Raw genomic sequence first — 25,575 nt, 5'->3', positions numbered from 1 at the left:
TTAAAATGGCACAACCCCTCTGGAAAATAATTTAGCTCTTTCTTAAAAAGTTAAACATACATCTACCATGTGATCCAACCATTCCACGTCCAGATTTTTACCCCCCCAAAAAAGAAAAAATATGTCCAATAAAGACTTGTACACAAATGTTTATAGCAGCTTTATTGGTAATAGCCCCAAACTAGACACAATCCAAATGTCTATCAATAGATAAGTGGATAAATAAATTGTAGTATATCCATATAATAGAATACACTCAGAAACAAAAAGGAATGAACTATTGATACATAGAACAACATGGATGAATGTCAAGATAATGATATTGAGTAAAAGAAACCAAACCCCCGAAAGAATACATACTGTCTGATTCTATTTATATAAAACTTTAGGAAATGCAAATTAATCTATAATAACAGAAAGTAGATCAGTGGTTGCTTAGGTGTGGGGAGAAAGGAGAAAAGAAAGGAAGAAATTACATAGGAACATGAGAAAACTTGAGGATGATGGATATAGTCACTTGATTGCAGTGATAGTTTAAATATGTTCCATATATTTATGTCAATTATATCTCAATAAAGCTGTCTAAAAAACACTGCAACACAGCTATCAGATTTTGAGGGGAACAGAAAGGAAGCAGAATGAAAATCTCAGTAAAGGCATCAGTGAGGTTTGTGAGTTTGTCCAAGTATGCAAAGAATCTATGTTTCTTCTGCCTAGCCAAGCCTCAGCAGAGTTTAATGAGCAATTTCCCTGTTATTCTCCAGAAATGGGGACAACCACCACTACTGGGTCTAGTTTCAGGAAGAGTATAAAATGAATTCAGTGTCTTTGAGAGCTTGTGAATTAAACATATAAACCAATATATAAACATTTTTAAAGGGCTTTCTACTTGAAGGATAGTTTTAATATTGACAGTGAAGTTTTTGTATGTGAATTCCAATACAGATACACTAGTTATTTAACCTCTCAGAGCCTCAGTTCCTCATCTGTGAAATACCATAATAAGAAAAATTAGAAAACTAAAAAGGGAAAACTTTGACAGTTATTCTTTTGGGGCAGAGGGCAGAGCCATCTTTCTTACCCCTCTGCTCTGAGGTCCATTTCTTCCCATCTCAAATGGCAGTAATTATCTTCAGTTAGTCAAGTTTCTCTCCCAGCCTACATCCTTCTATCATTAGACCCCTTGAGAGAGGTCCATGAGGAAAGTCCCTGCTATACCATCCTGGCTTACCATCACACTAATCAAAAAGGTGTCCATCCTCCTACAAACTCAGCTGTGACGAAGGACCACAATGATTGCTTAGCTGACATTCTCTCCGAGTTGTGTATTCTGGAAGTTGAGCTTCACTTTCCAGACAATCACTATTTGTCTAAGGTTTAGATGGGGGAAAGTCTCAACAGTACTCTATTTCTAATTGTGGGTGGAGGTAGTTTTCAAAGGTGGCCTGTGCTCTTTAGGAGTAGAGACATGTGGGCTTTGACTCTTTAATGGAGGACACAAGAACTAGGGCCTACTGAACAGGAATAATGGTTGAGTCCACAGACTCTAGCATTTAACAACTCTATCTTAAATTTCCAGCTGTCATTTAATGTGTGGTGCCTTACCATCTACAAAACAAAAAGTTTTCATCTCTACAATGGGCAAAAGCTATCTAATTTCTTTAAATAGTACTAACTTCCATTATAAATTATAGCATTTTGGCCAATCATTACCTTCAGTAATAAAGATAGCATTTAACATACTAATTCAATTTTTTCCTAAGTATATACTTAAATCAAAAGCTTGAATAATTATAACTTATTGAAAAAACAAAACATTCCTCTTCTGAGTTAGGATTTGAGAGGACAAGACCTATAGGCAAACTAAAAGCAAGTAAGATAAAAAATTGTACAAATCTCAGAAAGCCAAGCGGGTTTCCCAGTAAAACCCCGCCTCCGTGCAAACCCGACCCACTTCCGGTTGCTCCACCCATCCTCTAACAGTGGAACCCCGCCCCTCTCTGCGAGGTCCTGCCCCCCGCACCTGATCCTGATTCCCATTGGGCGAAGCTGAATGCTATACACACACCCTCCACACGCACGTTTGGCTAGGGCGTCTTCGCGCTTGCGCAGCAGCGCCGTCAAGGAGGCTAGGAACTGGGGGCTGGCGGGGGGAGGGGGGCGGAGGTCAGGCCGAATCTTCCTCCGTAATAAGAAGCTACGCGTCCCGCGGTCCTGGCTCCGTGGGTCCGGTCGGATCGGGCCTGGGCGCCGGAGCTGCTGTGGCTCCCGCCGCGGCGGGTGCGATGGAGGCCGTGCCGGAGCCCAGCACTCACGCCAGGGGAGGCCGAGACAGCCGGCGGTGCTAGTAGATGCGGCGGCGGCGGCGGCGGCGGCAGTACGGGCTCTCCATGAGCAAGCGGCGGCGACGACGGGTGCGGCGGCACCAGCGGTTTTCGGTCCCCGGGGAGGTACGAGGAGTTGGCTTCCTGGTAGACGGAGACTGTCGGGTGTGAGAACGCTCTCTGCGGCCGGGCATGTCCAGCCCTTTGCCCGCAGTCCCAGGCGCCCTGCGGGGCTGTTGCCCGGACACGGACAGGGGCGCCCCGCTGTCTCACCTCGGGGACCCGCCCGCGGTGCGGGGCCAGCCCTTGGTGCCAGGCCTTCCCGGGTGCGGCGGGCCGGGGGCAGGGTGGGCGTGCCCGGAGCGCCGGGGGCTAAGGGGGTGCCCACCGCGCGCTCAGCACGTCCTGGCCCCGAAGCCCCGTGCTCCTTCGTGGGGGAGCGCGTGGCGTTTTCTCAGGTTGTTTTAGAGCAGGATTCAAGAGGGGACCTTTAGGACTGCCGAGGTTTTAGGGCGCCCGGCATTCAGTGCTTTAGTCTGGTCCTTGTGACTGGCGTAGAGTACAAATTGACACGCTTGGAAATGATCGCAAAAAAAAAAAGTGTTTTGCCAAGGAAATAAGTCAGGGGAATTTTGCAGGTTTATTCAAACTGGAGGGCCTGTTGAGGCAGGAAAATAGAGTAGGATAACTCTTCCAGGTCTTCTGATACAGTGCCTAACGAACAATATTAGAAGGTGTGAGGAAAACTTAAGACAATTTTAAGAAATTCTCTTTGCAGGCATTTCTCCATCTTTCTTGGTCATTTTTATTGTAATTGATTTTGGGACAAATCACCACGTTAATGCTGAAACTAGATTAAGTGCTCTCTAGTTCTTCCAATCCTCTCCATCCTCGCTTTTTTTTTTTTTTTCTCAGAAAAAAAGACTTAAGTTTTGTTACATACACACATATATATGTAACTACATTATACATATAATTGTTTAATTCTCTTAGAGTATAACTATTGCTTTCTGGAACTATAATTACTCTTTATTTGGTCATGTCCAAAAGATAATTCGTAAGAAAACACTACGGAGATTTTCAATTCCTTCCCAATGCAATATTTAGGAATCCGATACTGACACTGACCTCAGTCACTCTCTTTTCCTATTCCTCAGATGCTTCCCTTCTTCACAAAAACGTACTTTTCCATAAAAGTAACATATTGGAAAACTATAATGATGGTTTTAGTTTAGACATTTTTTGTCCCAAGTGAAGTGAAGCAGTTTTTAAACTAGTTTCATTAGGGCGTCATTCTTTAAAAAAAATTTTTGCTTTATATAACATAAATATGACATATACATTTTTATTAGACTTCTGTGAATGACTTTAAAAACAACTCAAGCTCTTGATCGTATGACCTTACTACAAAGTTCTTTCAAATTCAACAGAAATAAATCAAGCCATGAAGAAAGTTATTACCATTTTTAAAGTATTTGAATGCCTTATGTTTTTTAAAATCTCAGGAAATGTCAGTTCTTATTAAGAAGAAACTGAGTTTGTGTTTTCTTAGGTTCCATATTTGCCACGCCTTCTTATTCCTGATTGGTTGACTAAGCCAACCTGTTACCAACTGTATATAAACATCTACACTTAAAACTAAATATAGTGTTAAATATTTTAGAGTGCACAGTAACTTTCTTCAAGCTGAAAATAGTGTATGTTTAATATATCGTAGAACTGAATTTTTAGTCTGCTAATATTGCTTAAATCGCTTTGAACTAAATTTCTCACAAAACAGGTCTTTAGTATTGAGTGTTGTTGGATTCATGTTGTGCTTGGGAGAGTGTGGCACTTAAAAAGATGGTCAAAATAAGACACTGACCTCAGTCACTCACTTTTCCTATTCCTCAGATGCTTCCCTTTTTTTCATAAAAATATACTTTTCCATAAAAGTAATATATTGGAAAACCTTATGTTTTTAGTTTAGACATTTTTTTGTCCCAAGTAAAGCAATTTTTTAATTCAGTTTCATTAGGACATCATTCTTTAATTTTTTAGATTTTTGCTTTATGTAACATACATATGACATAAACATGTTTATTAGAATACTGTCATTGACTTTAGAAACCAAATACTTAGATGTTCTCAAGGGTGGGCGAAGGATAGATGCCTATTTTATAGGGAGGATGCCTCAGTTCATTCCCAAAACATGCAGAGAAGAGAATCAAGATACTTACCAAGTTCTGGATGAGAGCTTCACAGCATGGTCTCTGTAGTTCAAATTATAGAGTATCTAGTATGGTCCTAATTACAAGTAAAAATCTCAAAGGTCATAGAAATGATTTTGTATAAGCTGTACTACTATTTGGTTCTCATGATTACTCTTCATATGTTGTCTTTCAAAGTTAATTGGCCATTATTCTGTAGCCCAAACAAGGTTTCCATTACAGTATATACAGTATATCGGTTTCATAAGTGAAACCACACTTATTAACAAACTGAAGGACAGCTTGTATTTTGGAGGGTGGAAGAGGTTTACCTTAGGAATATACCCAACTATATTTAGATTGTATTTTTAATTAGCTTTACTTTCATTTATGATTACAGAATTTTCCTGTATCACAGATAAAACCTGCAGTATAATTAATATAAAGGCCTATCAAATGGCCATTCTGTACCTCAAAAGAAAGATTGCAGCTTTTTCTTTTTTAAAAAATTAATTTTTTATGGTTACATTGGTTAACGAAATCCAATAAGTTTCAGCTGTACATTTTAACAGTAAGGCATATATATATTTACACTGTGTTCACCTCCCATAGTTAGATTTCTTTCTGTCACCACATATTTGACCCCTTTTTATCCCTTCTACTTCCCCCAGATTGCAGCTTCTTAAGTGGTCTTTCTAGACCATGCATATTGCCCCCAAAATGGCTAGTAGCTTAAATTGTTTTAAATTTTTTTGTTACATTGGGAGGCTCTCTAACCAAATTTAAATCTTTAGATACATTTAGAAACATACCATGCATTTAACATGTGAAGTCACAAATCTACATATTTTCTTTTTAAATTTTAATATGCAGGATGAAGACACTGTTTGAAGAGATCAAAGCATCAATTAAAAATAACTATAACCAAGATCGCTCATTTTGGAGGCCTGTTCTTCCTTGGGGAGGTGTTTTTACTATCAAAGCTGGCCGCAAAGCAGTGTCCTGTACACCACTCTATGTTGAAATAAGACTGAAAAATACCTGCACCATAGATGGATTCTTAATGTTATTATACGTCATTCTTAATGAAAATGAAAATTTTCCTAGAGAACTCTCTCTTCATCTGGGTAGAGAGTTTGTAGACTGTTTTCTTTATTTAATGGACACCTACAGTTTTACAACTGTGAAGCTACTTTGGATTTGGGACAAGATGGAAAAACAGCAGTACAAATCTGAAGTTCATAAAGCTTCATTAATAATTGATTTGTTTGGGAATGAGCATGATAATTTTACAAAAAATCTCGATAATCTCATGTCTACCATACAAGAGAGTTACTGTTCCAACTGGCGATGCCCAACTCGAGTGCAGGAAGATCAGCAGCGCACAATTAATATAAAGTAAGTTGCTCTAAAGTCCGTTTTGTCACTTTTAGCAGAAATAATTTTTTAAACAAAGTGCTATGAATATGTGTATATATATAATCAAAGTACTTCTTAAAGTATAGACCTTGTGTAATTACTTATACGAAAAGCAACCACACAAATGCAAAACTTAGTAGGTCCCATGACGAAAACTTCCAAACATCTTAGAATTTACTTCAGTCTAACCACTATGCTGTATGTACACCTGAAACTAATATAATATTGAATGTCAACTGTAATTGAAAAAATTTTTTAAAAATTACAAAACCAACTGGTAACTTTTACTTGCAAAATAATGAATTATTCATTGTGCAAAATACTTTGTTCTTGAGTTGAATTTAGTTATGTGGCTATGTAAATAATGAATTCCTGTGTCACAAATTTAACCTAAAGAACACTTAGTACTGCATCCAATGTATGTTTCCTATATAATGTTTTACCCCTTAAATGGATCTCTGTTGAGTGGGTTAGTTCTACATGAATAAGAAGTTTGAAAGTACTCCTTCATATTATGGCCAGGCCATAATTATAGACAGAAACCCCAAATTTTGGGATCTTAACACCTGGGGAGCTTGTGGATATGCAGAGCAATTTTCCTGATAGGAAAGGGGCTGTAGCCTGCTAAGTATTTTTGGCTTTCAGAAATGAGGCAGACCTCCCTCCAAGCTGCTAAATGAAAAGGAGGAAGGCCAAACTGTCAAGCCCTAGTGGAGTGTTGGGAAACAAATCCCCCACGGGACATGAGCTAGAAAAGGAATAATTGCTAGTGGAAACAAAACAGGCCAGAAAAACAATCTCAACAAACACATTGTTGTCAGAAAGTGTATTTGGCCCTGTGGTCCACAAAAACAGCCTAATAGATTGTTTCCCTTTGGGAATGTACAATCATATGCCCTAAGTTATTAAATTCACATTTCTTTATAGCATATTTAGTTTAATATTATAATATCATGCTACTTATGGAAAGCTGAAGATATTCTTTTTAGAGTCTAGCAATTAATGTCTCTTTTTCTGAAATACACTTTGTCTGTTTTCCTGTATTGCTGATATGAGGATGTCAATTTTGAAATCTCCAGCAGGGAAAAAATTTCTGCTACTCTAAATCATAATGGACTAAAAAATGTTTCAGAAATTTGTCTTTTTTTACTAGTATTTTAATTTGTATATGTTTTGTTTGATAGTAAATAATGAAATATTTATAATCCTATATTAATACTAATATTTTATACTTTTAATAAAATATTTTTATCATACTTTACATAACTTTTTAAAGCTTTTGCCTATTTTTTTAATCCTATATTTAAAACAACCTCTGAAAAACTTTTTTAACAAATCAGGTAGCTGAGGCCAACAATGGCTGCGATTTACATTTAGTCTGGTAGCTAATTGGCTGCTGTCCTGATTGTGGGTCCTATATGCAAAAATGAATCACAGGTTATATTTTTATTTTCTAGTAATGAATTGACCTGTAAATTTTGTTATCCTGATAATGTATTTTACCTGTAAAATGTTGATGCAGTTCTTAGATGTATTTTGCAATTGTTATAGTCCTCCCCAAGAAATTCCACATGGAAACTTAATACGACTGGCTGTGGATGAGTTATTCTGTTCCAGGATTGAGCTGTGTGAAGAACATGGGTGAGTATATGATAGACATTTAAGATGAAAATATTACTGTGTTTCTAAAGAAGCCCGAACTGGTAAGTTGTTTAAGTCTTTATGAAATATCAGTTCATATTTAGGAAGTATAGGAAGCCATCGTTTTTAGAATCTTAATACCTTCTAGTTTCCTGTGCTATCTTATGCTGTGTTGTCATTATCAGATAGAATATAGTTAATTGATGAAAACAAAGCAAATGCCTTTTATTTTTTTCCCCCACTGCTGAGTAGGTACAATAAAACCTTGGTTAACCGGAATCCAGCTAATCGGGACCCTCATTTAACTGGATTTTTTCAGCACCATTTAGGAGAAAGAGGTAACTTACAACCAAAAAAAGTTAACATAGTAAAAAAGAAAAGAAACCCAAAAGGGCAGAAAGAATATATTCATCACAATCTCTTAATTTCTATATATATAGTATTGTGCAATGAGAATATTAAGAAGGATAATCTTACAGCTAATTTAATCACAAAAGAAGGAAGGAATAAAATATGTTCAGTTAATTGTACTTCAGAAAGTGAACTAATGTATTTTAGCAACAAATGCTGAAACAAAATGATTTTCTGGTTAACTTAGTTTAGTCAATAATGTTTGTTAACCAAAATACTGTACCCTGAACATTCCGGTTAATCAAGATTTTACTGTATAATTGTATTTGTTGTATTCTGACCCATATGCTTAATACCTGATATCACTAAATAAATAGAATTTGCTTCATCCTAATGGCGAAAGGAGGCAATTAGGAAATTTTAACCAATCTAAAGAAGTCTATAAGAATCATATTATTATTCTCCTCTCTGCCATTACTTCCCTTTGAAACCATCTTAGAGAAAGAAAAATGTATCTTCAAATAAATATCAGTTTGAAAGACTTCACACTTTTATAAACTTAGATAAAATAGCTTTTCCTGGAGTTTTAAAAGTATTTCTTGTACATAGGCTCTCACAGCTTGTAAACTTTTGAGAATTGACATATAAAGTATTAATATAGCCACACCATTACCCATACCTAAAATAGATAATTATGCTTCTTATGAAATGAAGTAATAAAGACAACCCAGAAGTGATCAAAGGGAGCTTTGTTCCAAGTTTAAGAAAGTTCATGCCTATTTTCAATTTTAGGTGTGGTGGCTTAAGAGAATTTTCCCAACGAGTTTTCTGCCACGGGGCACCCCCTTTTGTTGTCTTAAATATGCAGCACTGGAAATCTGAAGATCTGGCATATGTACCCTATTACTTGGATTTATCTGATCACAAGTAGGTGTTTTTTTGGTTTGTTTGTTTTATAAAACTAGTAAAAAATAAATTTATATTTTTCTGCTATTCTGACTTTGACCAGCCCTTAAGCAAATACTGTTGAAAAGATCATATCTATCTCTAAATTTATGTATTCTGACTAAGATCAGAATCTACTACAGGGCGTCAGTCCACTGATAGTGCATATAGCAGTTAGGTGTTTGGACTGTGGAATAAACAAAATTGGGTTCAAACCCAGCCCCACCTTTTACAAACTATATGATCTTAGGTCAGTAACTTAACCAGTTTACATGTTAGTTTTCTTATCTATAAAACAGAGATGACAGTATCTATGCCATTATTGTGAGGAATTAATGAGATGGCACATGTAAAGTGGCTATTTCAAGTCCAAGTAGTGTATAGTATGAAGTCATAATTTAAAAATAAAATGCTACTGTCATCATTGTAGATAAAAATATCTGCATACAAATTAGAACATTCAGGGTTCTTTTAACTTTTTGCCTTTAAAGGCTTTATTTGTGTTTGTGTTTTCTCTTATTTAATAGAAACATACAGATTATAAGTTAAGATGTATTTTGTTAAAATTCTTAAATTTTGTCAATTTAAAAAATTCTTAAACATTTTACTCCAAATTACCAATTATACTACATGCATTTTACAGATGGATCTCTCTTTTAAGGAATAGGATACAAACAATCATCAATTTTTATTCCTTAGTTAAGAATTTATGGAATGTTTATCTTAAGAACACAAAGTATTTTAACTTTCTGCTACACTTTGTCATTAACTTTACAGGTATTTGTTGGAAGGTGCCACGTTATTTAACAAAGAGGAACATCACTATTCTGCAGCTTTCCAGATTCATGGACATTGGATGCACTATGATGGCCTCAGAAATGTGAATTTAATTTTGTTAAATAAACCCCCAGAGTTTCTCCTCTTGTCATCATTGGTTTATATTCGAGCAACAGAGAAATAAATATAGACTGATGCTAAATTAAATTGTTTTCCCTCCTGCCCATGCTCCCCAAGATAAAGGGCTTTTATTTTGTATATACTTGGTATCCAAGGAAATAGTTCAACTATACTAGTTTCAGAGGTATATTTTCCCGTGTTTAGCCCCAGGTAAATATTTTATATAGAGAACTATGCAAAAATGTTTGTATTTCTTTTTCTGTATCCTGGGTTATTTTTATACAAGCATATTTTATGTTGAAATAAAATATATCTTGTAGCTTTTATATTTTTTATTTATATGTACCTCAAAGATTTTTTACAATTCTGTCCTTGAATCCAAGAAAATAGTTGAATTCTCAATTTTTTTTTTTTTTTGGATAACCAAATAAAACCTGATACAAGTCAGTGTTTCATTTATAGAAATTTAACAGTTCAAAATGTATCTGACTATATTTCTTTGCCCTACCTCACTATAATTCAAAGTGCACTGTTGAATCTAGTATATATTTGAATGTACAAGTTTATAGATGGCTTAGTCTGTTTTACTTGTTGTTTTGCCTAATTCCCCTGAAGCAATTTTAAACATTTTTTGGTGAGAATATTTTTCTTGGCTTGAATTATTTCTTCCTAATGGCAAATTCCTTTAACCACTTATTAAAGTATTAAAAACTACCAGCAGATTTTACGTTAACTAAGTTCCTAAGCTTAATTAAAGTTATTGTTAAATAAGTTACATAACTGATCTAAACATTTATCTCATAATTAAATGTAATGGAAATTCTCCTATAAAAATTTATTTTGCTGATAAGACAACCGTAAAAAATTAGGCAACTAGATGTTTATTAATGTTGGATTAACAATAGAAATGTACTTTAAATATATACTTAAGAGAAAATGGGTGCCTGGGAATATTTCTTTTCCTAGTAAGTCATATTGACACAGAAAAACAAAAACTTAAATTTTTGGAGTAACATCTGCTGGTTCCTTTGTAAGTAGTAAATTAGTAGCATAAGGCTTTGATTTGCAATAGAAATCACTAGAATGTTATAGTTATCAGAATATTATGTTCCTTTTCAAAGACCCTAAGATCTCTCTTCCTTTTGTAATTTAAAGGAAAAAAATTAGATACTATTCTCAAGGAAAAATACTTTTTAAAATTTATCACCATTTTTTAAGTGTTTACATTTCAATAAACAGTTCACCTTAGGTTTTAGGTTGAGATTGAGCGCAATATATTTGGAGATTTCTACATGACAACACAGTTCACTGCCATATACCAAATTGCTAAGTTTTAATTCAATAAATTAAGTCTTAAAATAGCTTGGTGCCATGTTGAGATAACTTACTGAAGAATGGATAAATGTGAGTGAAACGTTGCTGAGAATGTCTCACTTTGAGCAAGTAGTATGAAAATTCCTGTTTTACATAAGATTTAAAAATATTGATTTATTTTACAAAATCACCCCAGGGTTTGCTTAAATAGTTGCTCACATGTATTTAAACAGGATTTGATTTACAGTATACTTCTGGGGACACCTTACTGCATGAATCAAACTATACAAAAACAAATACTAGCATATATATAAATGGTATCATTAACAAGATTATTCCTAATGCAGGTTTTTTTTTTTTTTTAGGGATTGCACTTTATTGGGAATAATACTAGTGTGTCACGAAACAATGACTTACCTACCTCACAGGGTTGTTGTGAGGATTTAGATAATTGTTAAAATCTTGACAACCTTGAAAATGCTAATAAAAAAAACCATATTTTTCTACCTCTTTCCTGTATGGGCAAGTCTCCCAGATTCTTACTAATGAACTTTTCAGATTTTTTTATTTTATTTTAGGCTGTAGTTCATATCAGTAATGAATTGAACGTGTAATAGAATTTAAGTATGCCTTCTGGACCCCAAATGATTGGGGGTTTAAGGATAGTAGGTGGTATATTGTCATGGTGGGTGGGTGGGTAGTTGATTGGTTGGTAGAAGAAATTATTCCCTGCTGACAAACTAGTGATTAGAAAAAGAATACAGAATGTGAAAGGATATGGAAAATTCATTGCCTTCAATACTTAGAGAAATTGGGGTGAGGAGGACAAAAGATATGAGAGAATTCATATTTTTAATCAAAATGCCACAAACCATGACTATACTGATAGGGAGAGCAAAAATGATTTTAAAACCCTAGCTTCAGAGGGGGATAAAGAATACAGCAAATTTAAGGAGGAATTTCCAACTTATCTTGCTTGAGCAAAAGAAAGCTTTTCCCTCCCAATTTAGCAAATAATCTTAGATTTATCTTTCAAAGTGACTTTTCATTGTTAACTATTAGAGTTAATTTAATATCTGTGGACTTCTCAGTGGATCTGATCCAATCAGAGAGGAAGAGAGACCTAGAGGTAATTGACTATGGGTGTGCTTTGCATGCTTACTAGGGTGAATTCCATATTCAATATCATTCCTAGAGTTTGAGCAAACAACTAGGCTATATAAGCAGATAACTACTATGACACAAAAAACTACGTGTTGAGCATATCTAGTTTAGTTTTATAATTAAATGTTTAATTACAATTATTTGAAAATAATTATTTGAGAATTATTGTAATGCACTGTAAGCAGAGCAGCTTATGTAAAAATGACTGCAGTTAAGTACCACTAAACTACAGCCAAAGCAAACATTTATATTCTTATCATCCTGTTGCTGTTCTAACATTTAAAATCAGCATCAAATTATTCTGCATTAAAATCTAAAATCACAGCTTGTGAAGTTCATCTTAATGACCTGATGCCTTACTAATAGGGGTTCTAACCCTCCCAGGTAGCCCAGCGTTTATTGTTTGGTCACCTGGACAGCCTTTAACTTTAATTTGATCCCAGGGAAAACAACATTTCACTTTATCTCTGGGAAATTGAAGAAGTTAGTGGGCAGTCTATAGTTTTTTTATATGTTGATATCTACCTGAGGATGTATATTAGATTATTTACCCTCAATGAGCAATCAGTTCTATAGTCCATTGTTTTCTCAGTGAGATCTTTTGCACGGTACCAAAAGGAATATCTCTTGAAAATGAAAAAGTAAGCTACTCTGGCTGGGGCTTCAAAGAGAATGTGGAATGCAACAGGAGCTTGGGGAGCAAATGACAAGTTGGCCATGGTAGAAGTAGAAATGTTTGTTCCTTCATTTTCCTTGTTTTCCTTTTGAATTTTATAGTCTCATTTTTAAATAGGATTATAAAAATAACATAAATCAGTAAAATTCAATAAGTACCAAAAAAGTGTAAAGAAGAAAATGATTGTGATTTATCACCTAGTGATAATCAAGTTAGTACTGGTAAAAACCCAGCACGGCTCCCTAGTACTGAAGAGAACCAAGAATCAAGGAGTTAGGGCTTTGAAGAAAGAAGTGTATACTCCTAGAGGGCTGGCATAGCGGTGATAGAAATAAATAGCATGAGAAAAAGAAGAGGCAAGTGAACCTCTGAAGAAAACTGCTGTGGTCATCCGTTCAGACATTTCTTTATACCTGGACACTTGCTTTCAGAAACTTTCATCTCAAACCTTCCAGAACTCATTATTTTATGAATAATGTTATTCTTTTACATTCCTCTACCTACATTTCAAAATTAGTATTCCAGGTGCTAGAGTTGGGAAGCAATAATATCCTGTGGTATAAATTTTCCCCAAAAGGATACAAAAATAGATTGTTTCCCTATTAATGTCAAATATTAACAAATATTAAAACACACTGAGCATAATTATCTTGCTCTAAGGTAAAGTAGGAAAAAGGGAGTTTGCGAAGAGGATGGAAGTAGACACAAATAGCTCTACACATTCAACATATGGGAATTTAGGACAGAAGGAAAGGACAGGAAGAGAGAAGATGGCAGGAAAGCTGACCTGTGCTTAGGTCAAGAGCAACCAGGTTAAGGGTTGGAGGAAATGGCTAGCTAAGGAAATCTTTACCTAAGCAAGCTAAGTTTGATGTGGGGGCTATAAGCCAGAACATTAATATCAAGACATACTTTCTCTGCAGCATTCCCTTAATACAACCTACTATTTGCTTGTTGAATAAACGTCTTGAAAAGAGAAAAGGTGCATCAATCAATGATGACTTTACAAAGGGAAGTACTATGGCCTGGTAAGCACCTGGGGCTTTGGGAGTACAGAGGGGCAGCTCAGCAGACAACTGCTGTGAGGTCTTTAAAACAGGCCTTTCACAGTTGCTGCCTAGCATTCCTGGAGGTTTGTGGAGGAAAGAACATCGGGCTTGTGATTCCAAGGGTAATTGTAAGAGCCTATTGCCTCTACTTGTACCCACAAAGCCTAACCACCTTTAATTTCCATTAGAAAGCTAAAAATCCTAAAACTAAAGATAAAAAAAATTTTGAACATCATCAAATTTAAAAATAAATTTATTGTAGCTAAAGTGATTCACAAAGATTAATAATCTCAAATGTTTTCTGTTTTTGTAAGAGGGAAGAGATTTGAGAGGAAACCGAGAGGGCTGTTAGGATGGGTGCTCTTTAAATATTTGGCGAATGAGTTATCAACCAGATTTGCTTTAGGTATAGTACTGTGGATTCCCAACTTTTGCAGTCTTCTACAATAACAGTAGGTGGCAGAAGTGCCCCAGTATGGAATGCAAAGGAACTGCAGAGAGAACTTTCTGGCCTTTAAAATATTAATATGCTTTATAATTTAGGTGGGGCAAGACCAATTTTCCTTCTGTTCTATGACACTATACGCATTCATAGATTGGATATAACATTCTGTGGTAACATCTTTAATGATGTTAGTTATGCTCTTTACCACCCCAAATATTCAAATAATATTTATAAGTTGACTGGCGTTTCTTCACCTGCTTCCCCAACCCTCATGGTTTCTGGACTACTGTATGCTTTTTCTTTTGAAAAGGGTTATGAATTCCTGTCCCTAGAGAGCTTATGGAAATGCCAGAAGACCTGATTCAGGATTGACATTTTTGATTCTGGAAAAAATAAGAATTGCAGACATTTGAGGTGAATCGTGATATGTGATCAACACCACTGGATTATCTCTATTATCATCAGTCCTAGACTACTGAATTTTATGCTGTCAAGAAGAGACAAGAGTATGACAGTTACATATCTGGATTCTAAAGTCAGATTGCCTGAGTTCAAATCCAGACTGTCACTGATTGTGTGGCTTTGGCCCTATTACTTACCCTCTCTATTCCCCAGTTTCTAACTGTAAAGTGGATATAATAGAATATATCTCACAAGACTGTGGTTAGGATTAAATGAATTATTATGTATAGCACTTGGTGTGTGGCACACAGTAAGCACCATGAAAGTATTCATTACCATTGTTTTTTTCAATATTTTATTAAGAAATGAAATTAATAGGCAAGTAGTGCTGCTGTAGAAAATGAACTAAATGCTGTGTGAATATTTCAAGTTTGTTGGCTGAAAATCATTGCTGGCATTTCTGTGGCAATTAAGGTCATAGAACAAATTATGACATTAAAACAGTAAAAAAATGTTAAATTCATGAATTAGTTTGAAATGCAAAAACAACACAAGTTAAAATGTTGAAAAGTGAATAGCTTAAATTTCCCTAGATAGTAAATAATAATGAAATATCCCATTTTGTTCCTGCTCAAAATCAATTATCTACCAGATATTGTCCAAAATCATTTATTCGAAATCTTTTAAAATCTGGCTCTAATAAAACTTTTTGACACAGAAAGCCTTCTATTCCATGGCAACCACCTACTCTGATTCTAGTACCACTGTTACTTATTAACTCTCCTCAGGGCACACACAAGAATATCCTTTCTTAGACTTTCTTCCTGGTCATGATAAAAGTGACCGACTGGTCATCCTTATTTAGATCCTACCTTACTCATATAAATGATTTAAAGCAGCTTTCTGAGTACATTAAAAATTAGAAACTTTTCTTTATAATATCAGACATAATTTAACCCAAAACAAAACAAAACAAAACCTGAGGCCAAATGTTAATCTTTCATCAAGCCCCTCGGTAGGTAGACTAATAAAAACAGCCTACAAGGTATTCTTGCCTTGGTTGATGGAAACACCTTTTGGGAGAATTGGACAATGTTATTAGACTGAACGTGTCTCCTCAACATTCATATATTGAAACCCTACCCACTTCCTTGTGATGGTGTTAGGTGGAGCTTTTGGCCAAGAACCTAAGAGTTGAGCGTAAAGAAGTTAGCTTGGGTCAGTTCAACAACTGACATAAAAAATTGTTTTTCAAAATAATTTGTATCTTTGTAAGAAACATGGGAGCTTTCCTCCCCTCTCTACTCTTTGCCACCTGAGGATACAATGAAAAAGCAGTCTATAACCCTGAGGAGGGTATCATCAGAACCTGACCATCTGGCCCTCTGGTCTTGGACTTCCAGCCTCCAGAACTTTGAGAAATAAATTTCTATTGTTTAGAAGCCATCCAGTCTGCGGTATTTTGTTACAGCAGCCTGAAATGACTAAAACGGGCAAGACCTAGCAAAATTATATATCACCTATCCCTTGACCCACCAATTCCAATTCTTAAAATCTATGCCACAAACCAAAATGAGAAATGCACAAGGCCCTTCTTTAGGAGGACTCCTGGTTACCTGATGCTGGCCTTAAAGGTAACCACCCTCTGGAATGCTGCCTTGTCTGTCTCAAGTAAATCTTTCTTATAAGGTTGGGTAGAGACTCTAAAAGGAAGAAAGCATTGAACTTACCTACTGAACTCTTCCATGACCACTTTGCTAATGAATATTTCTTTAGTAAGTGAGCATGAGGCTATATACCACACCCACCTCACCTTTTGTGGCCACTACCAAGAACCTCAGAGCTGAGCATAATGAAGTCAGCTTGGGTCGGTTCACAACGACTGACACACAAAAAGTTATGTTTTTCAAATTTATTCTAAACATTTCACATTAAATGAAATTTAACCATAGTCATTACAGAGCATTACCACAATAGTGCATACAAATAACTTTTAAAGACAAAAGAATACAACCTTCAACGAGTTAATAGCCATTTTACCATGTAAACAAAAATAAAATGAAATCCCGATACTAAAAAGATACATATTTAGAGGTAAAATGCATAAAAATAATTAAACATTAACATAACCCACAGCTAGATCACATTCTTTGCAAGAGAGTACATATATTAGTACTCTACATTTACAAAATTTCAGAATCCTGTTAAAATCAAAACCATCTCTGGTTTATGATACAGCACAATTCATAAGGCAAAAATATAGGCATTATCATCCAGTTCTTTAATTTCACTTGTATTTTAAGGCAAGCTTGGAACTTTTTGCTTGGTATTTTAAAATAAATGGGACTTACACATGATAACTTGACAAAATTAACAATAAATTGTCTGTAGTTAAATATGTGAAATATAAAAGACATATGGATAACAATTTTTCTCTCTGCAGAGATGTAAACTGGATTTTTATTTGACTCCATATCCACACCAGTAAGAAAACTTGTAAACCTATATTAAAAACCTATTGTACTCCTCAGTCTTCTCAAATATGTCTCAACACTGAATCAATATACTGTAAGCAAAATCCAATATATATCCAGCCACAGAATAACTGTATTTAATTAAATCATATCTAATTTAAAGTGCTGTTTACAAAGGACAAAAAGGTTAAAAGATAGAACTGGATGTTGACATGTGACAACTTAAAATTTCATAATTTTCAGACTACAGAGGTTATAGAGGTTATCACAAGTTTATTGAATTTAAGCAGTATCTATTATAGAATTTGATTTTCCTGAAAATGAGCACTTAGGTGACAATACCAGAAATCCAACACCAAAACTGAAAACACACCATTATATGTACATATATTTCCTTCAATGTCATCCAGAGCCTTGATAATATACTAGTTTAAGTTTCTATATCTTGTTTTTCTTCTAAAAAATATATTATCCAATTCCAAGAAATCTGGAATTCTATAAACTTTAGATTCTTTATAATTGTCAATAAAACACTGAACACTAAAGGACACAAAAGTTTATACATAAACTGGGTCTTTAATTACTTCTTATGATGTTGGAGATAAGGAATTAGATTCACACTCCACCATGACTTGGGTACAGGTCTCCCTCACTGTATTTTATTCTTTGATAAGATTGTATCTTATTTATAGCCACTATAGCATCTGGCACAGGATCTCATACATATAGTAGACCTGCCATATTTGTCAAGTTATCAAAATAATTTTTCAAAACCTAATGAATATCACTTTCCTATCATTTGATACCACTTCCTATAATTTAATATTCATTTGTATCTAAAACAATATTAGTAATAACATATGGAACTACATAAATATCCTTTGGGCTACATTAAAAACCACTTAAGTTCTATTACTATATTCAACAACTATTAAATAGCCAAACATTTCTAGTAGATTAAGCCTTCATAAAATAATTATAGAAGGTAATTATATTCTAATTAGATAATTACTAGTTCTCACTGTAACTTTTTTCAAAAATATTTTTAGGCAATCTTAAATAGCTGTCTCCTCTTTGCCTGATTATATAAAATTATTTCTATTATTTTTAACCCTGGGAATTTATAATCAAATATCTTTATCCTTTTTAACATAAGAAATGTGTGGCTTTTGTCAGTAGAATATTCATGATGAAACTTCTCACAAATCTGTACAAGGCGGGTCTATTGTAAAGTTATCAGTTGTCAGGTTGCATTAATATCTCTTGCTGTTATGAACAGCAGAGTATGCTTAGCAAACCTGAAATAAAAATTTCTAAATTTGGTATTTTTCTTCTTTTCACAGGTTTTCATAAGTTGTTCTCTGGTATGGCTCCTACTATTGCCCAAAATATTTCACATTTAGTCTTCTTCAACGCAAAATTCAGATTTTCCCAAAACAATGACCAATATATCCCTTTGATCTAATTTACCTAATGATTATCTATTTTATACTAATTTGATAGTGAGGCTGATACACTGAGTAAAACACTGTTAAAATAAAATGTATAGTATAGATCTGTTTACGATTAAAATAGTTTTCTAATCTTTCAAATTCCTTTCTGGGGAGAAAGAATTAAAAAATAGCGTAATAGGATGTACTTAACAATTTCATTGCTATAAATAGAAAGAAAATCAAGTTGGGGATTTAAAATTAAGTATCTGATGAAATCTATTTTAAATTGCTTTTCTTTAAAGTCTAGACCAATCATAATAGTGCACCTTGTTTCTATTCAATAGATTTATTCAAATCAATTAAAAAGTTATTGCTATATATCATTGTTAAACAAGCAACATAGAAAATACTCAGCCTGTCAATTTTATTAGTAGCTCCTGCTGAGTTCTTAATTAGAAGAGACTAAAAATCACTTGCAAATTTTTATAATATGTGCAAATATTCATAAAGCATGATACTCCTTATGCTTAAGGAAGATTTTTACATAGTTTTGTAGTATACATTTAAATCTACAACTGGCAGTTTATGGAAGAACAAGGAAAACCGCAAATTGCCCAGCTATAGTTTTCAAGAAGTAACATATATACTAACAAATGAACTTACACTTTATAATTACAAATGGCTTCTTAACAACAGTTTAGAACATTATGGCACTTAAGAATGCAGTATGAATTTTTCTTAGAAAACAAATATACATTAGTTTTGCAGAGACTATAAAGAGATGGTGGGCAGGTAAAAAAAGAAATCATGGAAAAGAAAAATGACTACAGTACCAAAAATAAAAGTACCGATATCATAATAAAATGCAAGGTAATATGTTCAAGACTAACAGACATTTACTAAAACATGCTAAAACAAAATGAGCCAATCACTTCTTTTAAATATGTCACTTGGCCATAGCAAACAATTTTGCTTTAAAAGATTATTTCTTTAATCAAAGTAGAACCAAATTTAGAAGTATTACTCAAGTAAATGAGCTCCAGTTTTCCTCAGTAACTTTAAAACATTCAGTTACCTAAGAAATGTACAAAGTAATGCATAACTGACTAGTGCTTTATATTTAATGAATATATTTTTGTTTTAAGGACATGTAATATCTAGCACAGGAAGATCAAAAATGTATCTTTCTTTAAATCACTATTCAGGAACCATGAAAAACATAACAGGCATTTAGATAATTTTTGGATGTTAACATTGGTATAATTACTAATATTTTTAATAAGCACAAATGAATCAAGCCAGTAAAAATGAAAAATACTATTAAAACACGTCATGCATATCTCATACTGAACATCCAAAAGAACATCATTATAGCCTTGTTATAGCTCCTACAGTTAGCACCATTTTTTATATCTGAACACTTTGAAAAAGCAAAGGTCTTAAAAAACTAAAATTATTATATGAAAAAAATCAATATGCACTAAAGGTGGTACTACACATTTGTCAAATATTTACATCGACACGGGAAAGCCTGCTATACTACTAAAATAATATTAAAGTGATATGCATTAATTCTTTGTATCCATGCTCAGCATAGCATAGATGGGAAAGTAAATCCATCCAGAATTAACCTGCCCATATAAAAAAGGAATAAACAGCAAATCTCTGACTTCTTTAATTAAGCCCTCAAATATCATGATAGTAAAAGTATTTGTCTTGCAAACGTATTACATCCCTAGCCCCAAAACCACTTAGCAGGAATAATATCCAGGTGACTCACTATGGCATATAATTTATACCCCTTTAAAAGTACCAAAAAAAAAAAAAAAGCAGCCCTTTATTTAAAATGTGAAGCATATGAATTTACATCCAACAGACAATATCTGCACTCTGTCCAGTCATTCAATACACTCTAACATCTAAGCATCATTTACCCTAGTAAATCATGGTGCATACAGAGGAGGGAGCGAGCTAAAAGAGCAGCAAGGTTTTCTCCACATGTACATGAACGAACATAAAACTACTTTATTCCAGTATTGGGGGGAGAAGTACACGATTCAATTGGCAAGATCTCTTTTTTTCTTTTTTTCTTTTTTTTTGATTATTGATTCACTGTGTAATCAAGAGCAACCAAAGCTACCTGTCAGTTCAAAGTACCCAACAAAACTTTGAGTCTTCATGCCACTTCAAGTTAAAAAGAAAGCAATGCAGCTTCTGGGTTTCAGATAATTGGGCATCCTTTCACGTGGCACAAGGTTCATCACCTCATTCTTTCCATGAGTCCACATTTGTCAAAGTGCAGTTAATCCAAAATTGCAGCGACAGTATATCATGCCAGCTGAATCTAGCCATGTATCTGAGATAGGGTCATATTTCTGCACAGTATTCAGATAGGAAGACCCTGAGTGACCACCAACTACATAAAGGTAGTTATCAATTACTGCAGCACCAACACCTAAGAAAGGTGGATAAAAATAGGGAAAAAACATGTTAACTATTTAGTAGACTTCTCACTAAAAATAAGTAAGTTTGTACTTTAATGTTTTCTTAAAATATATTTCAACAATTTATTATTAATTAGATAAGCAATACAGCACTATGTGCTAACTGAAAAAATATCCCTGAATATAAAAGAATTGAAATCTTCCTTTACCTCTCCTCCCCAATTCTACTCTCTCTCATCTCCACCACAGGAAATACTATTAAGAATGAAGTATCTATCTTTCTATATGCTTTCTTCTCAATTTATATTTACACATATTCTTCAAAAAATCATTCATTTTTATCAGGTTTTGAAATACAAGTATCCCCAGCTTTTCAAAGTTCATATTACACTACTTTGTTTTTGCGAAAGAGCTACATTGGTACAGTTGACAATTAAAAAATGCTGGAGTTGGGGGTACCAACATCCACACAATCATAAATCCGAGTAGGTCTAAAAAGAACAAGGTTACCCCAATTTTTCACATTCTCATTATTTCACGGCTTTTTCTCTCAATGATACCACAAAAACAACTAAAATAGTTCATTACACTTTGTCCTTTGTTTCTTTTGCATCTTTAATGTTTCGGGAGTTTCTTTAATCACAAATGCAAGCAATATTCCTAAGGGATTCCATTAGTAATTTAAAACCTTCCCCTTAAAATAATGATTTGAGTTTGAGCTCAAAGATAACTTTTTCTCCTTGATGTACTTGTTTCTCTCTAGGAACACTGTAATTTAACCCTTCCTTGATCAATTATATTCCTTGAGGAGAGAACATTTGAAAGTGAACATATACAGGCAGCTGATGTGCAATAAAAAACAAAACAGAACATCCAAGGATTCTGTGTGTGTGTGTAACGTATAAAAAGATGGCATCGGTAAGATACATTTCATTACCAGCATTTCTCAAATGTGTTCTCCAAATTTAAGAAATGATAATATGTATTGTCATATTAAAACCACAGTAAAGAAGTCGATATAGTTTTGTCTAATCTAATTGTCTCCCAAGTTTACCACAAAAAGTTTTTTTCTGGACAAGTAATAACTCTTATATTCCAAGGAACTACTGTTCTAAGATCACCACTACACAAAATATTCTCCTATATGTTAGAAATTAGTAAGTTATTATTACCTGTTCTGGGTTCTTTCATTGGTCTACACACAGTCCACTGATTTTGATGAGGGTCATATCTTTCAATGCTTGACAAATGTGAGACACCATTATGTCCACCCACCACAAAAATAAAGCCTAACATGACACCCACACCAAAGTGAATCCTTTTATCTGCCATAGACGCAACCATCTCCCAGGAGTCCTTACTTGGATCATAACGCTCCACACTGCAAACATTCACAAAAGAAAAAATTAATTCACATCCTTTGTCTCACTCCTCCTAGTAAAGCAGAACTAAACCCCATCATCTGAACTTTTAAAAGTTCAAACAAATAGATATAAAATCAGAGTAGTTTGTCCCAAATATTTAGATTTTGCTGAAAAGACTGCAGGAATAAAAACTTATTTGTGCACTGGGTGCAATAATAGCCATATGCTATTCCATTATATTGTATAAGCAGCAAGGCATATTAAAGTTATAGAACTTTTGAAGTCAGAAAACCTGGGTTCAAGTACTAATGCAGCATAACTAAAGTGAATAAATCCTAGCCTAACACATTAGATTTGTGTAATCCTGAACAACTTCAGAGGATTCATGAAAGAATAAAGTCAAATGAGAATGTATGTGACAGGTCTTTGAAAGTCACAAACTGAATACAGATGTGAATAAGGATAACAAGAGTCTTCTACACAGCTAAGGAAAAGAAAAGAAAGAAAAATTTCTTTTCTTACAGGAGAATTCGTGGTGGTTTACTGCAAAGCAAACACTGCAGATTTCATAACACAAACTAGCTAATCATAATAATCTCTGGTTTAGGAGAATTCAGGGATTATGTCAAATTGCATTCCAAGGACCTCTTGACATTCCAAGCTGTATTATGGAAATCCAAATCAAATCAGAATTTCCAAAAAAGCTTCCCTATATTATCCCAGAAGGCCTTTAAGCCTAAACCTTGCCCTGAAGGGGCACAAAGACATGCTTGTTGAGCTTGTTCTGGTCTTAACCTAAATTCTCAAAAACGCCTAAAGCATTTGAGAGTCAGTGACATAATTCTGGAGTTCAGAATAGAGACCAGACTGCAGAGTAGATTAGAATACAGACTAAACTATAACTGTTTCTGAAAGGACACCAAGATAAAAACCATTAGACAAAATCACTGGACAAGAAGAGTTGATAAACTGCAGGCAAAACTTAAACTTCAAGAGCATTATCTCAAAACTAAAATACTTAACCTTTCATCTTATAAATTTCTGCCAGCAACTTTTCAAAAATAGAAATTTATGCCTGGGCCCCAAATACCATTCCTTTGACTAAGGGAACAATAAAAAGGGAGACTACTTTAGCTTACACAGAAATAAAAATTTATGGATGAAATGCTGTTGTACTATTACTTTCTCAATCAGTTAATAAACCACAATATATTCTTTCATTAAAATGCTCATAATTAATAAAACACATACCACTCTAATTACTATTAGATATAAAATCTTTGGAACATTAATTTTTAATAAAGGTTAGGAATTATGATTAATTTTCCATTTAAGCAGTCACTTTATGTTTTTTCTCTTATATATATTTCTCCTTAATTCAGAGACTACTACAAAATACAGAAACCTGAAATTCAGACTCTAACACAACTCAGATACTTAAATAATGTATATTGATTATAGAAAAAGACTCAAGAAAAAATACTTAAATAAGGCTTTAAGTTTATGATGCATTATAATATTGTCTATAGGAATTACATTTTTCACTTTTTTATTCTATTTTGCAATGCAGCAACAGGCCATTCCACACACACACACACACACACACACATACACACACCATTCAAAATCTAAAGTTGTCTAACTTTAAGTTTGTATTAAATCCCTGTAAAACAATTACAATTATACTCATGAAGATTAAATTTCCCAAATGTCAATCAATATTGCTTTAAAAATTAAAACGGGAAGTTCATTTACATACACAAATTGTTTAAAAATAAAAAATCATTGTTAATAACACTTTAAAAATCTACAAGCTTAAGTTAAATACCTGTTCATGTGGGCAGGCCCATATCCGCCAATGGCATATATCATTCCATCCAACACAGCTGCGGCAAAACAACTTCGTGTTGTAGTCATTGGTGCCACAGGTTCCCATTTTCTTATTTTGGGAATATACTTCTCTACAGATTGTAAATAAGACTGTCCATCATAACCACCTAAAGCATAAAGTTCTCCTGCAAGTACTACTACTCCAAGAGTACTTCGTTGTTCATTCATTCTCTCAAGAGAAGTCCAGGTATTTGTATCAGGATTCCAGCATTCTACTGAATTTTCATGTTTTCTGACAGTGAAATCAGGACGCACATCAGTTTCAATACCACCTATAACATACACTTTTTGGTCTAAAACGCATATTCCAAATTCATAGCGAGGAATGTTTAGGGGTGCCAAACCAATCCATGAGTCATTCTGAGGAAAGTACATCTCCACACTAAAGAATAAGCAGAAAAAAATAAATTTTAAAAATCAAAATGGCCCAGAAACAAAAAAAAAGTTTAATCTCCTTAGGACATGCAAATTAAAACCATAATAAACCATGACACTTTCCAGACTGGGAAAATTTAACGTCAGAAATAACAACTATTGACAAGAATGTGGAGCATATACACTGGTACAAAATACTCCGAAAACAACTTCACATTATCTGGTAAAATTTAAGATATACACATATTCTGACTCAGCAATTTCATTCCTGAGTATCTACTCTATCAAATGCCTATTACAGTCAGTGTTCCAACAGGACACATATACCCAAATGTTCATAGCAGTATAACAATCACTTGTCAAAAGGAGAATGGATAAATAAGATTGGTATAACCATCTTATGACTGAGCAATTCCATTCATAGAGATGTACCCAAGAGAAATGCACACATATGTATATGTACAAGGATATTCACAGAAGCATTTGTAATAGTTAAAAACTGGAAACAGTCCAAATGTTCGTGAACCATAAAATGGATAAATTGTGGCATTAGAATTCAATACGGCAATGAAAATGAATAAATTATAGCTACATACAACAGAGATGAATCTTACACATGTAATATTGAGGGAAAGAAGCCAACTTCAAAAGAGTACATTCTGTATAGTTTAATTTATATCAAATTCAAAATAATTTGCAATCTCTGGAATATAAATGAGGATAGTGGTTACCTTTGGGGAGGACAGGGAAGAAACTCAAGGGTGGTTTCTGGGTGTTGG

The 25,575-nt window shown here is 34.1% G+C and overlaps 2 protein-coding genes across 5 annotated transcripts in view; one reads left to right on the top strand and one right to left on the bottom strand.

Annotated features, from left to right (window-relative positions):
- Window positions 1-2,157: 2,157 nt before the first annotated feature.
- Window positions 2,158-11,599, top strand: CUNH14orf28 (chromosome unknown C14orf28 homolog). 2 transcript variants are annotated; one of them, XM_025040406.1, is made up of 6 exons: window positions 2,158-2,450; window positions 5,387-5,911; window positions 7,484-7,573; window positions 8,717-8,851; window positions 9,647-9,749; window positions 11,446-11,599. In XM_025040406.1, the coding sequence occupies exons 2-6, from the start codon at window positions 5,388-5,390 to the stop codon at window positions 11,536-11,538; spliced, it is 945 nt and encodes a 314-aa protein (XP_024896174.1). In that variant the 5' UTR covers window positions 2,158-2,450; window position 5,387; the 3' UTR covers window positions 11,539-11,599. The 2 variants fall into 2 exon arrangements, with proteins under 2 accessions (XP_024896174.1, XP_006922761.1); XM_006922699.3 differs by having other exon boundaries at window positions 9,647-11,599.
- Window positions 11,600-16,713: 5,114 nt separating this feature from the next.
- Window positions 16,714-25,575, bottom strand: part of KLHL28 (kelch like family member 28) — a 30,080-nt gene continuing 21,218 nt past the window's right edge. For all 3 annotated transcript variants that reach the window (XM_025040404.1, XM_006922698.3, XM_025040405.1), the window contains 3 exons: window positions 24,360-24,803; window positions 22,340-22,548; window positions 16,714-21,178 (listed from right to left, as the gene is read on the bottom strand). In XM_025040404.1, the coding sequence (XP_024896172.1) occupies window positions 21,015-21,178; window positions 22,340-22,548; window positions 24,360-24,803 (817 nt within the window). In that variant the 3' untranslated portion in view covers window positions 16,714-21,014. The remainder of the gene's footprint in view (window positions 21,179-22,339; window positions 22,549-24,359; window positions 24,804-25,575) is intronic.

Source organism: Pteropus alecto, unplaced genomic scaffold, assembly GCF_000325575.1.
Source record: "Pteropus alecto unplaced genomic scaffold, ASM32557v1 scaffold38, whole genome shotgun sequence".
NCBI classification, from domain to species: domain Eukaryota; kingdom Metazoa; phylum Chordata; class Mammalia; order Chiroptera; family Pteropodidae; genus Pteropus; species Pteropus alecto.
This window is presented reverse-complemented; position numbering and strand designations above follow the sequence as displayed.

Excerpts from the sequence above, each read along its gene's own strand:
- CUNH14orf28 (XM_025040406.1), top strand. The coding sequence starts at position 5,388 with ATGAAGACACTGTTTGAAGAGATCAAAGCATCAATTAAAAATAACTAT. Across the intron at positions 7,574-8,716 it reads GAGCTGTGTGAAGAACATGG|GTGTGGTGGCTTAAGAGAAT; the intron begins GTGAGTATATGA and ends TTTCAATTTTAG. Across the intron at positions 8,852-9,646 it reads TTGGATTTATCTGATCACAA|GTATTTGTTGGAAGGTGCCA; the intron begins GTAGGTGTTTTT and ends TTAACTTTACAG.